General features: G+C 41.1%; 1 protein-coding gene across 6 annotated transcripts; it reads right to left on the bottom strand.

The window, feature by feature from the left end:
- Positions 1-78: 78 nt before the first annotated feature.
- rab11fip1a (RAB11 family interacting protein 1 (class I) a) lies at positions 79-14595 on the bottom strand. Of its 6 annotated transcripts, none has more exons than XM_030060217.1 (6): positions 13854-14595; positions 7615-8051; positions 6538-7516; positions 2859-4769; positions 2339-2444; positions 79-1987 (listed from the first exon to the last, which is right to left on the bottom strand). In XM_030060217.1, the coding sequence occupies exons 1-6, from the start codon at positions 14201-14203 to the stop codon at positions 1784-1786; spliced, it is 3987 nt and encodes a 1328-aa protein (XP_029916077.1). In that variant the 5' UTR covers positions 14204-14595; the 3' UTR covers positions 79-1783. The 6 variants fall into 6 exon arrangements, with proteins under 6 accessions (XP_029916077.1, XP_029916078.1, XP_029916076.1 ...); XM_030060218.1 differs by having other exon boundaries at positions 79-1984; positions 6538-7519; XM_030060216.1 differs by having other exon boundaries at positions 6538-7519.
- Positions 14596-14900: the final 305 nt, after the last annotated feature.

Consider the following 14900-nt stretch of genomic DNA (forward strand, 5'->3'; position numbering starts at 1 on the left):
GCACAGACACTGGAAATAAATGCATCAATCTTTCTAAATCTTTCAAAAGTAGGCAATTAGGTACTAAACATGAAAATATCCATCTACTCAAGTCTTTATTGTGGTTATATGTGAAAAACAAAAAACAAAAACATGATTAATATGTAACAGACACAAACAGTTTGGTGAGTGTCTTTTTATTTCAATTACAAGCACAGTTTGCAATGCAATATTTCTTTGAGACGTTTTACATCTACTGTTGGTTTTGTGTCACATAATGCATCGAACTTTACATTCAGCACATTCTCTGAGCTCTCACTCCAGCAAAAGAAAAGAGGTAGCCTACAAATGTCCAGCGGATCAGACTTAACAGTCATGACAAAATTGACAATCTTGGAATTAGAGTTTTACAAGGCACAGGTCAGAGCATTCTAAACATTAATATTGCTGTAATTATTGCTATGACATTACATTACACAATGTAAAGGCATAGTTGCATGATCTGTTCATTAGTGTAGTAAAATTACATTCAAAGATAAAGGCTGGATTATAAGGCTATATTGATGTAATTAATCACAAGGCATTGATTCTCTTATTTTTTCCCCTTGTTTTTAAACATAAAACTACATTCATAATGCTTAAAACCTCACATTCATATTAGAAGATCATTTCATTCATGACTCTGTACTATTTGAACTTGTATAAATATTTCACATAAGTATGTACGCTTGGGAGCTGCATGAATATTTTTTAAGTAGAAAAAAGATTGTGCTCACAGGGAATAACCAACAGTAGTGGGCACCATGGAACCACATGAATCAGTGTCTCTCTAGAATAGTGTCATTTCTACACCACTTTCATAAATTCAAAGTGTGTACAGTAGAAAACTAAATGACGGCTGCGCTTATTTATTGCTGGTTTTCTAATTCATACATCTTTAAAGCAGAAATAGGAGAATGTACTTAAAATATTGGAAGAATAGGTGATGTTCAATTGATGTAAGTAAAATGGGGGAGGAATGTTGAATATTGTATGGTAAAAACTATTTCTGGACACATTTGTCAAAAGCCTTGACAAAACAAATAAAAAATGTAAGACTTCAGTGTTGGATGGAAAACTGATATCGAGCAACATGAGCTTTCATTCCAGCTATGCACACCTGTACCACAAACAATCTTAATCTTTACTCACTTGATGAGTTACGTGATTAAGTCATAATTCATGGTAAGCAGTCAGAAAAGTACTCTTGGTACACAGAAATATTAGGCCAGTAAAATAAACAACTGACTGCAAATTCAATCCTACAAGGAAATGCTACATTTCAGACCTCAAATGGTGCAAACATTTGGAATGGTATAAGGTATTTGATCAGTAGAGAGCAATAAATTAAGACAAAGGCCAGTGTATAGCCAACATGGAGATAATAATTCCTGTTATTCTCTGCATCACAAATATATATAAGGTCAAACAATCTTTCATCAAGTTTAAAAATCAAGATGCAGAATATGCTATCATGAAGCAAGTATTTTGAAAGCAAATTCCAGTACCTTAGTGTCAAAACAATTGCCAGATGCTTGTCTAAATAGTTTTAGTAGTTTGTCATGATGTTACTTCAATTTATTCATAACTTCAAAGACAACTTTATAGCACTGAAAAAAAAAAACTGAAAAAGTGCATATACTCTAAGGAAATAAGGCCTTTGTAGAGATTGTGTTTCTCAGCACACAGTGACAACAATACAAAAGCACAGAAGAAACTTCACTGGGAGCTTCAGTGAAACTTTATTGTTCCCAGCTTCTTTACCTCACACTGGCTTGCCAGAGCTCAGGGTGAGCAGGATGCTGGGTTTCTCCTCTATGACTCGAACCAGAAGGTTGTCTATGTAGTCCTCCAGCTCAACGATCTTGGCATCCTTCTTGGACAGCTCCGTTTGCTGCTTCACCACTAGTGTGATCAGCTCCTCCTGCGTAAGCTGAGTGTAGGGTCCACTTTCCCCCGAATCTGCCTGCTGAGGAGAGTAAAGAAAACTGAACATATGCACTTCAAGTACACCTGAAACATCGGCCACTTTGACAGTGCTAATTGTAACTGATGGCATTAAAATGTTTTCATAAACCTGGTGCTTCAATTCCAGCAAAATGTCTGAGGATTAACTCACTAAAACGACAGTGACCTGTACCTTTGTGTGTACTGTAGTTATATTTGAGGGTGATGAGTGATATCACATAAAAGTTTGTTAACTGTATTTGGTTCCTATGCATTAATAAACCACATATTCCACATGAACAGCCTCGAGCCTGCAAGAAAATTCAACTGAGACGCTAAGATTTCTTAAACAAGAAAGATGTTTTGGCGGTACCTTTGTTTTCCCTGTTGTACCATCATAGGCCTTTATCTCTCTCACAGCAGGGCTGCTGGTGGGATGCTGGTTCTCAACTGAGCTCATGGGCTTCACAGGATGAGGCCTGCAACAAAATTGCACACATTTTTATAATGCTCTCAAAAAGACTACAAACATTAGTACAACATTCCACAACTGGTGGGCACAGAAACTTGACTGGACATAATAAAAAAGATTGACATGCTGAAGGAACAACAAAAGAGATAAAACATAATAATCTGTTGCTGCCAGCTCATTCAAAGAATGTGCTTCCTTGTTCTTTCCACACTATGATCCAGATACAATATTCAGGGTAAACTCAGTTTAAAGAGAGGTGCCAAGAAACCTAGAAACCAAGCTTTCCAAATGAGAACACTGCCCCAGGTAAATCCCACCACTATGTAAGCCTTTCCAAACAGGAATAATGCAACACCTATTTAGATAATCAGGAATAATGGTCCACATACACATACTTCAAAAGTGCCCTGTTCAATCTCACCTGCGGGACAATGAGGCCAGCCCACCTCCATTGCTATTCTGTGCATTGAGGTCAGAGGGCAAGACCCAGGCTCGCAAAGGAGTCTTTCCCCCTGACAAACCTCCTGCTTGTGATGCTGACTCCTCCATAGCTACACGAAGGGGCTCTGTGGTAGTCTGACTAGGGGAAGATGAGGGCACAATGAAAGGATCAGCTCCAAATGGGTCTTCCTTAAACTGAGTTTCCACCCTTTCTCCTCCATCAAGAGTTCTTTGTGTTTTCACATCAATTTGAGGATGTTGTGTAAAGGATGGACTGGTAATGGACTCAGTCCAAACTTCTTTGGATGAGAGGCTGTGATTAGCTGTTGTTAAGGTTGTTTCTTCTTTAGGTTTCGGTTCTTGATGAGACTTGGTGTCTTTGTTATCTGAGTGACCCAGAGACAGAAGCAGTTGCTTTCTCCGCTGTGAATTCTTTCTTTGGAAAGCAGGGCTTTGATAACTAGAGTCTGTGTTTTTTTTCTTGTGCTCAGGGTGGCTACCTGAATCGCTGCCATATAAACTAGAGAAAGGATCTATTGGATGATCTGGCATAAAAAGTTTATCAAGATCATTTGCTGTCATTCCCTGATCTTCGAGCTTCTTCTCTGTCTGTACTTTGCCAGTAAAACAATCATCTACTCCTTGATTCTGCTCCAGTTGTGCCCATGGGTCTTTGGCTAGAAGCACAGCATTAGGGAAGGGATCAAACTCTGCAACCTTCTCATTTACCTCCCTGAACCTCTTGTCTGTATTGTTCACAGCCAAACTGTGTAATGCTTGATTGTCACTATTTGTGTTTTGGGTAGCAACTACTACTGCTGCATCAGGATCTTCTTGCTTCATTGATTCTTTGCCTAGAGCCTTTTGTCTGGGTCTGGCTGTAGGTACTTCTTTGGTCAGAACCAGCACTTCTTTTTGGTCACTTGGTGGTGGTGTTTTATCCCAACTTGTTTGGCTGGTTGGTCTGGGCGCTTCTGTTGGCAGAATGTGATCAGTAGCTGCATGAGATGGGGGCAGCACCTTCCTCCCTTCATCTTTGGACATCACTGACTGAGCTTCACTGCTTGAAGTAGTACTGTTCACGGATCTCTGAACTGCAGAGCGATTAGGCCTCTCTACAAATGAATGAGTCTGTGTAAAGCTTCGGCTTTGGTTTTGGTTGGAAGCTGCTACTGATTGAGGGTGCGTAGTAGCTACTGGTTTAGGGGGAAGGGGGGCAGGTATCTTTTTTGTCGAGACAGGTTTGGCTTCCTGATGCTGTGTTTGATGACTGTGCACAGCAGGCCTCTCCTGCATGAGAGAGGACCTTCGAGTAGGTGCAGGTTCCTCTGGGCCATCCACACTCATCTCTTGGCTAAGAGTGTGAGGTGGGTTATCCCTCTGTCTCTGATTCACCTCAGCAATGATATGGTCCCATCGAGTATACCCTTGTACTCCATGTCTCTTCTGGGGGTATAGGCTTTCATAGTCTGGAAGTGGTAGAGCTGGTCTTTTGTAATTCTGTGATCCATCTGCCTCAACATATGCAGGGTTCTCAATCTCTCTGATAGTGACAAGGTCACTATTCCTTGAGGGTGATTCTATGTGTGAGGATAATCCAGAGTTGAATCCATGTGCAGCATAGTTAGGTGGTACGGGGGCTCTTCGCTTCGTCTCAGACATGGTCGGAGAAGATCCCACAGAGGACAAATTCTCTGTACTGCCACGTGGGGACTCAGAGGAGCTGTGCCTTATTCTGGGGGGAGCCAGAGATGAGTGAAGCTCTGAGAAAATAACAGGGGACTCCGATGGGACACTAGAGAGGGTGGATTCAGAGGTGGCTGGGGAAGGAGGACACTGCTGACTATGGGTTTGACAGTCACTGTGTGCAGGCTTCAGAGATTCGGCCAATCTGCCAAGAAGTGAAAACAAAGGCCTACAGGTCAGTGTGACCAATGAATCAGCACTAAATTCTGAACCTGACTTCAATGAATCTACAACCCATCACCAATTTAACTAGCATCACTCAGATCAACAAGTCAGCCAAAAATTGTGGTTAATTCAAGTAACAAAATATCACATTAGTGATGCAATCTTAAAAAAAACGCAACTTACTAAATTTCCATCTATATTTTATCTCATATATGTAAAATACTTGTTCACAACATTCTCCACAAGAATGTTTATGACAGGAAATAGGAAAACATGAATGAACTGGATCTGATTTTGCAGACTTAATCTGAACTTAGAATTCCTAATGAGCTCCATTTCAATGTAGTTCTTGGAGTTTCAGACCAGAAAAAGCTGGCGATACAATTTATTATTTGACCATAAAAATGAGCCATCATGAATAGACAAATTCTAGAAATTTTCTCTTCATAGTGTAATGTTCGTTGTTCCTATCACTGTAAGAGAATTGACCATGCTCAGAAATTTGACTAACAAAATCTGAAGGCTGTCCAAGATCAGCAGAATATTAGGCTATACACAATTTCTGTCTCTTTACTACAGTACAAAATGAAATGAGCTTGTGTGCATCCTGCATTAACAGAGTAACACAGTACTAGGGTATAATTAGTCTACGAGGCCACAGAACCCTATTACAAGAGGAAGACTGTGGATCCATTTCCTGGTTCCAAAATCTTATTTAATTTGGCTACAATGAAAACATTCAGCATAACCAAAAAAACACTAACAATCTGTTCCATTAGTAACTTTTTGCGAGATATACCACATAAATTAAACTTGGTAGCTCCAGTCTAACAAAATGAAATGCTAAAATGAACAAAACATTATAATGAATTGATCCAAACACTCATAATATCAATAAAAAATAGCAAACTCAGAGTTGACAACATGATATGCTCACCATTATAATCCAGATTTGTCCAAAATCAATTATATATCTTTTAAAAAGAAGCTCCCAAGACAGCCCTATAGCCTATAAGTCACACTGTTGGTTTGTCACACTTTGTGAGCTCTCCTCATTCCACAACCTGTTTTACACCATACCATCCCCACAGACAGACGCCACACCCAGGCTCTACTACAGAAACCAATCAGCACATTGACCAAACCGGCCGAGCAGGTCCATCAACTGTTGGATGTAATCTATTATTCTGATAATCCACGAGGGTCACAAAGGTAAGTCAAGGTAAAAACAAAACATAGAACAAAGAGAGTTGCACAATATGCCCATATGGTTTCTTCTGGACAGACATGATATAGTGGAAAAAGCCTCAGTTAATTCTCAACAAGTGCTTAACAGTCGTATTTATCCTAAACAAACACACCAGTATGCATTTCTAATTGATATTTGCTTCTTGAAGTAGCCAGAATAACACAGAAGAGGAAAAACAAAACCATCTGAACTTCATATTGTCACATCACACAGTAAGTTGTAGCCTAGTTGTTTTGTTTTGTTTTGACAGAATAAAAAACATTTATATGTGCTTGTCCACAAGAGCAGTACTATGTACAGGATTATTAGAGAATTAAATCTAACTGTAATGTTTGCTGACAATAAGGACAGAAATTCAACACAGTATTTAAATTACAGTTAGGTGAGTTCAAGATAAATGTTGCAACAAACAGTCAGTAGCATCCCTGTGTCATAATACTGACATGGCACTGACAGTGTTAGGCCGATAATCTTTATGCAAACAAATGACAAGGCCTACCTTGGTTTCACTGCCGACACTTTTGCAGTACGGTTGAGGAAGACCATAGCAGAGGGGGTTTGTGGGTTTCGCACAGGTTTCTGATGATCCACTGGGAGCTCATCGCTGGAGTTTTGGGGATCTGAGCTGAGGGAAATCTCCTCAAATGGGTTGGTGGAATGAGAGATAGGTACCTCAACATCTTCTGAGACATGGTGAGGGGTTGCTCTGGGTAGCTCCTCTCCATTACCACTCTGCTGCTGCACGTCCTCCTTTTTCTCCTCCTTCTTTCTGATCATTCCAAACAGAGAGGAGAGCCTGTCACTCATGGAGGCCTCCTCCTGTCTTTTCTGCTCCTCTGCTCTTTGCACTTCCTCTTGTCTCTGCTGCTCCTCTAGTCTGTGACGCTCCTCTTCAAGTCTCCGATTCTCCGCTTCTTCCAACATCCTGCGTTCTTCCTCTTGCTTCCTCCTCTCTTCCTCCTCTTCCTTCAGTTTGTTCCTCCTTGCTTCATCCTCAAGGAAGCGTCTCCTCCTTTCCTGCTCTTCCTGGTATTTGCGTTCCTCTTCCTCCTGCAGTCTCTTGGCCTCTGCCCTGCTTTTCTCCTCTTCTTCCAGCCTTTTTGCATCTGCTCTACGTTTCTCTTCAGCCTGCCTTCTCTCTTCCTCCTCTTGATGCCGCTGTTGCTCCAGCAAAGCTCTGTCTGTAGACTCGCGTCTGTAAGAAGGGACTGAAAGGCCTTTCAGGGAATCTGCAGAGACATCAGAGTTGTGTCTGCGGACATCCTCCACAGAGCCCTGGCCTGAGCTGTTCAGGCTGAGAGTAGATCCAGTCTTGGGCTCTGCCTCTTCTGCATACACGTGGCTGCCGTTGATGCACAGATTGTTCAGGTCATTAGAGCTATGCTTTGAGCGACCCAAGAGAGAGAAAGGACCTTGAGACACCTTGCTGTCCGTGCTGCTCGTTCGCTTGTGGCCCAGGAATTTGAATTTCTTTTTACCTGCTAGATGACAGACAGCAAAATATGATGTCAGTTTTTTACATGGCAAACACCACTGATTACTACAACATACAATATAGAAAAGAGGCTTAAGTTACCTTCAGGGGAGTCCACATTGAGGCCAGAGGAGCGGCTCCCACTGAGAGATGAATTCTTCTCAGGGAGAGTGCCCAGGGTAGACATGGACTGAGAGATGTTACGCTGTAAGTTTGACTTGGGAGCAAAGAGGGTTTTGAGCTTGGATTTCTTTTTGACCTCTGGAGAATGAGAGAGTGATTTTGCATCAGCCTCTCCCTCGCTATCAGTCAGGACCTGGCTGACAGAGGGCACGATAGCTGAAGCTGAGTCAGAGAATCCATCCTTTTTTTTCCCACGGACTTTGTCCTTCAGCTTTGAGATGCGTGAGCGCGGTTTGTCTTGCATGGAAAGGTCAAACATGCTAGCTGACAAGTTGTTTCTCAAGAACTGGATGTCTAGCAGCACCTCTCCTCGGGCCTTGTCTTCCTTTCCAGTTTTATCCACCAGCTTGAACCAACTATAAATGAGAGAGAGAATCAGATATACAAGTTAGGGCCGGTTATATTATTATAGGACTTCTAGTTGAATCAATTCAAGGCATTTTTTCCAACTTGGATACCTTGGTGTTAAATTAACTAAACTGACATTTTTGGTCAGGTAGGCCATTGTACTCCTGTATGCCCAAATAAATGCGAACCTTTCACTATTAAAATCCATAAAAAGCATTTGTTTATCTGTTGTGCTCTGACAGTCATTCAACCCTCTTGTCATTTAATTTAATTAAATTTTTATCTTTCTGTATTTATTTATTTGCCACTCAATTTTAGAGTGAAACATGCTTTCAATACATGTTTTGGTTTTGGCAGGGGGGCTACTCTTTTACACTCTGATGGATTGGACCAATAAAAACCCAACGTAAATTTTGTAGGTTGACCTAAAATGTCCTGTATGGAAAATTAAGATTACATGCCAGCTAAATTTAACAACATGCATTACTAAATCCCCAGAAAGCATGATTCCTCGAAGCTCTGATTTTAAATGCTCTGGGGATAACAAATCTGTTTGGTGAATTGACTGAAGTGTCTCCATAGACCTGAGGCCAACAGATGTCATTAACCAGTGTACGGCTTGTTCCAGTACATGTTAGAAGTACCATGCCTACCAGAGATAAAGCATGACAATTACGGCTTTGTTAAGCTCCCCCCTCCCTTCATGTCCTCTCTGTTAAACACAATTAGCACTTACTCTCGACAGAAAGAAGAGAAAGTAGGAGTGTTCTGGGGCCTTTTCGACAGTCATGTCAAAACAATCAATTAGTGCTGTTACACACCCAGAGCATGCTTTGAGCTTATTAAAGCCTTGCTATTATTAGGTGTTCTAATGCTGTAGAGGACAGGAGTGCCCAGTATGGCAAGTCTGTCCCCTTTTGAGCTCTTTTTTAAGTATGGTCTAGCCCTCCAGATTATCAGCTAAAGCTAACGCTAAAGGTTACTGGGTGAATTCTTCTTTCATGACGTCATTGGACGACTATGCACTGAAGGTTCAACAGGACTTTGTAAGTGATAATCCATACCATAAGAATAACTGGTAATGTTTGTCACTGGATTTAGAGGCATTATAATACAGTGTTTTCGACTGGCATTAACCAGACTACTATGTGTGGTTCATTTGGAGTTCATTGCTACTACAGCATCAACTTAAATGTCAAGAGACAAAAATCCAGACAGGATCTGCTGGGGAAAACAGTCAGGAAACATGCATGGGAGTAAACCAACAATCCACAAAGCCTTTCAGACATGTAGGAGGGCGCTTTAAGCGATGTAATGAAAGTTGCACTGAGCCTAATTCAAACATTCCTCATCTCCCACCCAAAATGCAGCATGCCAAGTCAAACAGTTGCAAACTTAGGCTAACTGAGAGAACAGAGACATTTATGCTTGGTCTTGCACAGATACAAAACAAGAGACTGCTTGTTACTCCTCTGGCTTGTCTACACCGTTTAGAGCACGAACCCACTGTCAGAGGACAATGCACTGCTACAGTGAACAATATGGGTTGACATGGTGTTCCAGTGTCTGTTTAGTTTGCAAAGCTGACACATGCTCATGCTGGCCCTGCTGGACAGGTTCTCTCAGTTAAGGAAAGCATTAATGACACTTCCCTTTGAAGTCTAATGATTAACCTAAGAGCCTGCATTCATCCTGTCAGTGAATAACAGTATGGAACCAGTCCAAAAAAAGGTGTTGGTACATTAAAATAGTTCTCCTCAGTGTTATTGGTTTGGATCTGTGCTCACCGACACTGTTTTCATTTGTATTTTGGGGCTGTTTAGGACAGATCTAAATGTTCTATGAACAATATTATTAGACTCAATGTGGGCAGTTTTTCTAAGTTGACATTTTGTTTGAATTCTGCAACAATAATCCTCATGATGGGTGAGCAATATAAATGAGTACAAAATAAGATGTCAGAATCTCAGCTCATATTGACAGCACCATTGCTCTGCTATCTGCTTTAAAAGTAAATTCTGTGGCCCAGGCCTCTGACACTCTGGACAGTTTTCTTAAATTGTTGAGTGTTTGCAGGGCAGGGGAGTGTGCCCTTACTGGTCAATCGGCTGGGTGCCAATTACCACTGGTATTGTGGGTAGTGGAGGGAAGGGAGATGTGGGCTAAGTGCATTCATCTCTCTGTTTTCTCTCAAACCTTCCCACCACCACAGCTTTAAAAACAACTTTAAAATCTGAAAGACCATCTACAGATCTGCAGCTTATTCATAACTATAATTAATTGTGACATTTTCCTTAAAATGACTACCTTAACTTTAAGTGCAGTAAAAAGAAGAGAAACATAATGATAATGTTCCTTGGCAGATACCTTGAGATTACAGGGCAGGTTCACATTTTTTTGAAGCCACGCAATGTTAGTGCTCACAAGTTTCAATAAATAAATGATCAAAAGAATCCTGAAACATTCTGTTTCATTGCTTAATAAATATGTGATCACTGATTATGGCATGCCAAAAAAATCACTCACGTTCAGTGGAAAGAAGAAACTATTCAAACCATGCATAAATGCATCAACAGATTATAAACAGGATGTCATAGGGTTCTCACTAATTAGCGACTCTTATACATTCTTACACATTATTCAGGAGGTGTGACTTCGCTCTGATGCTTCCTCACGTTTCTGACAAGTGTGCACAAAGTGAACTTGAAGGATAGTGTCTGATTCTTATTGAGATCTTTAAGTTCGTTGGCCTAATACAGATACGATACACAATATGATTCTTAGGTAATCGCCACACAAATTAAACATGACATGATAGCTGAATGGAAGTTGAAGTGGTATATTATTATGAGCTTCACAATTCTTGGGCAATGAACATGAATCCACAAACTGTGCAAATTCCTGTCCCCTTTCCCCAGCAACTTTTTCATTAGAACATGGAACTGCCCCATGTTTTTTTCCCGTTCCTTTTTTTAAAAAAAATGTTTAATTATTCATTGATTAGGCTATTTATTAGTGTCTTCTGTGAGAATATACTGACCTGTCCTGGCAGGTATGCTTTTAGCGTTTGATGTAATGCTTATGTATGTCAGCTGTGTTGTGCCAACTGCCATGTGGGGATGTAATAAACTCAAACTTCTTCTTTACACAAACTCTGACACTGAAAATCCTGGCGTCATCCCTATGACTCATGTGTACCAGCAGTGACTAACTTTTGCTGATGTTAAAATAGCCATTACCATCAGGAGGGGAAAATCGTTCCTCCTTACTTTAAATGCTTGTTACCTCAGTCTTTTAAAATGAATTAATCTCACTCTTACTATTTCTCGATCAATTCATTCCTTATTCTCAGACAAACTGCCTGTTCGGCCCTATGTGCTCATTTTATCCTGAATATTTGAAGCTCTGTTACATTATATGCTATAAAAGAGGTCCCTCTCCAGCAGGAGAACCTAGTCTTTCAATGTCAGACCCCGTAGCAACACAAAGCAGTACAGTAACATAACACCGTGTGCTCTAAGGCAAAACAGCAACATCCAATACCCATCTTGTATAGTGAGACTACAAGGAGACAGAGAGTAGGCCAAGCAAGGTGAGCGAAGGGGAAAAAAATATGGACTGGCAAGTCCAAGGAATGAACTTTGTCATAAAAGTGTAAAAACCTACTGAGTAAACACAAGATAAGACTTCAGATATGAAAGTACAGTAATCATGTGTATGATGTAATTCTAGTACTGTACAAAGGCTGAGTGATACTAAGAACATACAACCTCCACCTGCGCCCTCGACCTTCACAAAAAACAGGACACCACTTTGGGTAGAGTTTTCTACAGTAGGCACGGCCATTAAGACGTCAATTAACTCAATTTTGGCAATACACCGCTTTCTTACATAAGAGGGTGTGTATATCTCAATTCAGCACTGACGTGATGTGTTGTTACACCCACATTACAGCCATACCACGGCAGCCTTTAAATGTCACCCTGAGTTATGTTACCGCCCTGGGTGTGAGCAAAAACCTATTGTAAATAGTTCTGGAGCAACGTGCAGGTTCAATGCCAGCCATGTGGAAAAAGCATCTGCTGGCAGGCCTCCATCTCCCTGCTAGCGAGGATGATGGGATTCAAAAGACTGAAGTGGAAGAGCAACAGCAAGCTAGAGGAGAAGTCACAGGCAAAAGTTAGGGTCAGTTTAAAAGAGATACACAGCAGAGCGGAAAGTTACGCGCTCAGATGTAATCATATTGTCTTCCCACCCGCTCCATAGTTTCTGTTTTCCCTACACTGATACTGATACTGATAAGGAAAGGAGGGAGAGAGACTCAGTGTAGTTTTAATGTTTTGAGGTTATCAGCTTATCATGTTTATTTTGTTTCTTGTTTCTTGTTTGTTTCTTCTTATTTTGGTTCAAAGTGCACTGTACTTGAATATTTGCACAAAAGGTGCCATGAAAAGACTTCATTATTCAATGTATTTGCTCAGCTTAACTCGACTAGAACTGATTGGCTGGCAGGGGGTTAGACTCACAAATCCCTTGGCAGAAAAATAACAGACAATTTTCTGCAAAGATTTTGAGTTTAGCTGAAAGCAACTCACAAAAAAAATTTAGGTAGTAACTCTGTACAAAGGCAAGAGTTGCTTCTCTCTGGGTGATTTAAAGGTGGATTCTAAGAACAATGCACAAGTCTTTATTATTTTCCAATTACTAAAAAATATTTCTAAGTAGTAGTAAATGCTCATTTGATTATATTTTGGAATTTTAGTGCATAGATTTTTTTTTTTACTACTTTGAAAATGAATGCTGCTGCTCTCTCTCTCTCAATCTGTGCCTAGTTTCAAACCTGTTGTTGGATCATTTTAACTGTGGCATCATGACCTTTAACTGTGCCTTGAATCTTCAAATCATTAATCAATGGGCAGCAAAAATATAGGCTTACACCTCAGCATGAAAGCTGGCAGTATGCTCATGGATGTCAAGATATTCAAAAATGGGGCGGGCATTTTCAAACAGCAACAAAATGTTGCAACTGCTAGTGCTGTCAGAGGAATAATAAATGCAACTGTGGTCGGTTACAAATTTTGGGAAAAATCAAAATCAGCATCTGGATATCACTGAATGCAAACATGACTGTAAAACTAGTTTTAGCTAATTATAAGACTAGGGCTGAGCGATATGGACAAGATAAAATATCAGCATGGGAACAGTCTGATAAGTTCAGAAAGCTGCATTTCTCCACTGTAACAAGAACACAGGAAAACACAACACTTATGCCATATCACCATATTGCAATATCCAAAATCCCATGAGATATCAGTGAGATACTGTAGTTAAATCTGTCCCTCTGTTCCGTTTTTCATTGTAATTGCCAAAGTCACACAAACGACTTCCCTTCCGTTTACCTATTGACTCACACCGTAACAAACTGTTGCTCTGCACAGTTGTGACACACCATAACAACACTGGGCTGGGCAAAAAATAAATTCCCCAAACAGAGCTGATCTGCTTTATTTAGAAGCACACCCACACAGACTCAGTTTACCCACTGTTTATTTTGTTTGTTTTATAACCTAGCCATTTAAACCTTGATTTGTTATGGCAGCTAGGCTGGAGGTAGGCTAGCCTCTCTGTCATTCATTTTCTGAGGCAGGAAAAATCCTCATACTTTGAAAGAAGTTATCTTATTGAACTGTTTGATATTCCAAGGTTGTGTAGTCCAGAATAAGCGATTATGAAGGTATGAGAGCCAGACATTTGGAGTCTGTAGGCCAGAAACACTACGGAATGCTGTTTTTGTGACAAAAAGCACTTACTCTGTCTTTTTGCGGGACGAGCTGTCGTGAAGGTCCAGTAAATTGACGACCGCTTGGCCCAGGAACTTGTCCAGTCCCACCTGTGCTCGATGCATTACGATGATATACAGTGTACAGCGCTCAGCATTGCCCGGGTGGAATAGCGGCAGGTCAAACGATGCCTCTTCTTTCCAGACAGGAGCGACAGACTTCTCGGCAACAGAGGTAGAAAACTTGTCTTTAGCCACCTGGATGATAGCATAGGCGTCGTTGGTGCCATTCTTCCCCTTGATGCGCAGATTCCGGGCTTGGTGCACCGTTACCTGTACGCTGGTGGGAAACCACTGCTGGCTTTGCTCGGCCAAAGACATCGCCAGAGCTCGTACTTTAAACACAACTTAATCCGAATTATCTAGCAAAAACAGCTCGCTAGACCGGGCTGTTAGTTAGAGAACCGCTTCCTCAACTTTTCTTTTCACCTTCGGCGTCCTCCACACAGCCGTCACCTAGCTAAGTTAGCTTGATTTCAGATCAGGAAGCGCGGTGGCCACTGGTACTGCTCAGGTTGTTGTCGTAATACTTGAAACACCCCCCTACGTAACGCTACCTCCGAGCCACAAACAGTGACACTTTGATGACTCACTCAGTACCTGCAAATGTACCGTGTACAGTACATCACTACAGTACGAGTAGTACTGTACTATGTATAGTACTCCTCACAGCGTTGTTTTCTTGTTTTACCTACGATATATCGAGGGGAGTAGCTGACTTCCCCGATGGTATGGGATCCCACCCATACTCTACCTAGTGCTGTCTCATTGGCTGATATTGCTGTCAAAAACGTAACGTCCGTTTCTGATTGGGTAGTCAAACTGTAGGGGCGTTGTGATACGCCGGACCGTTAACCACAACGTCAGCCACAGATCAGGAGTCATCTTACCTGCCCAGAGGCTACTGTAGTGTTATGGCAGGGACTCAACTCACACTGATCTGAGCCCAGTACGGCCAATATACCACCAGGTGAAAAAATATCACTGAGAATATAATCCAAAATTCGTGTCATTGCCA

This window comes from Myripristis murdjan, chromosome 9, assembly GCF_902150065.1.
Source record: "Myripristis murdjan chromosome 9, fMyrMur1.1, whole genome shotgun sequence".
Classification (NCBI taxonomy): Eukaryota; Metazoa; Chordata; class Actinopteri; order Holocentriformes; family Holocentridae; genus Myripristis; species Myripristis murdjan.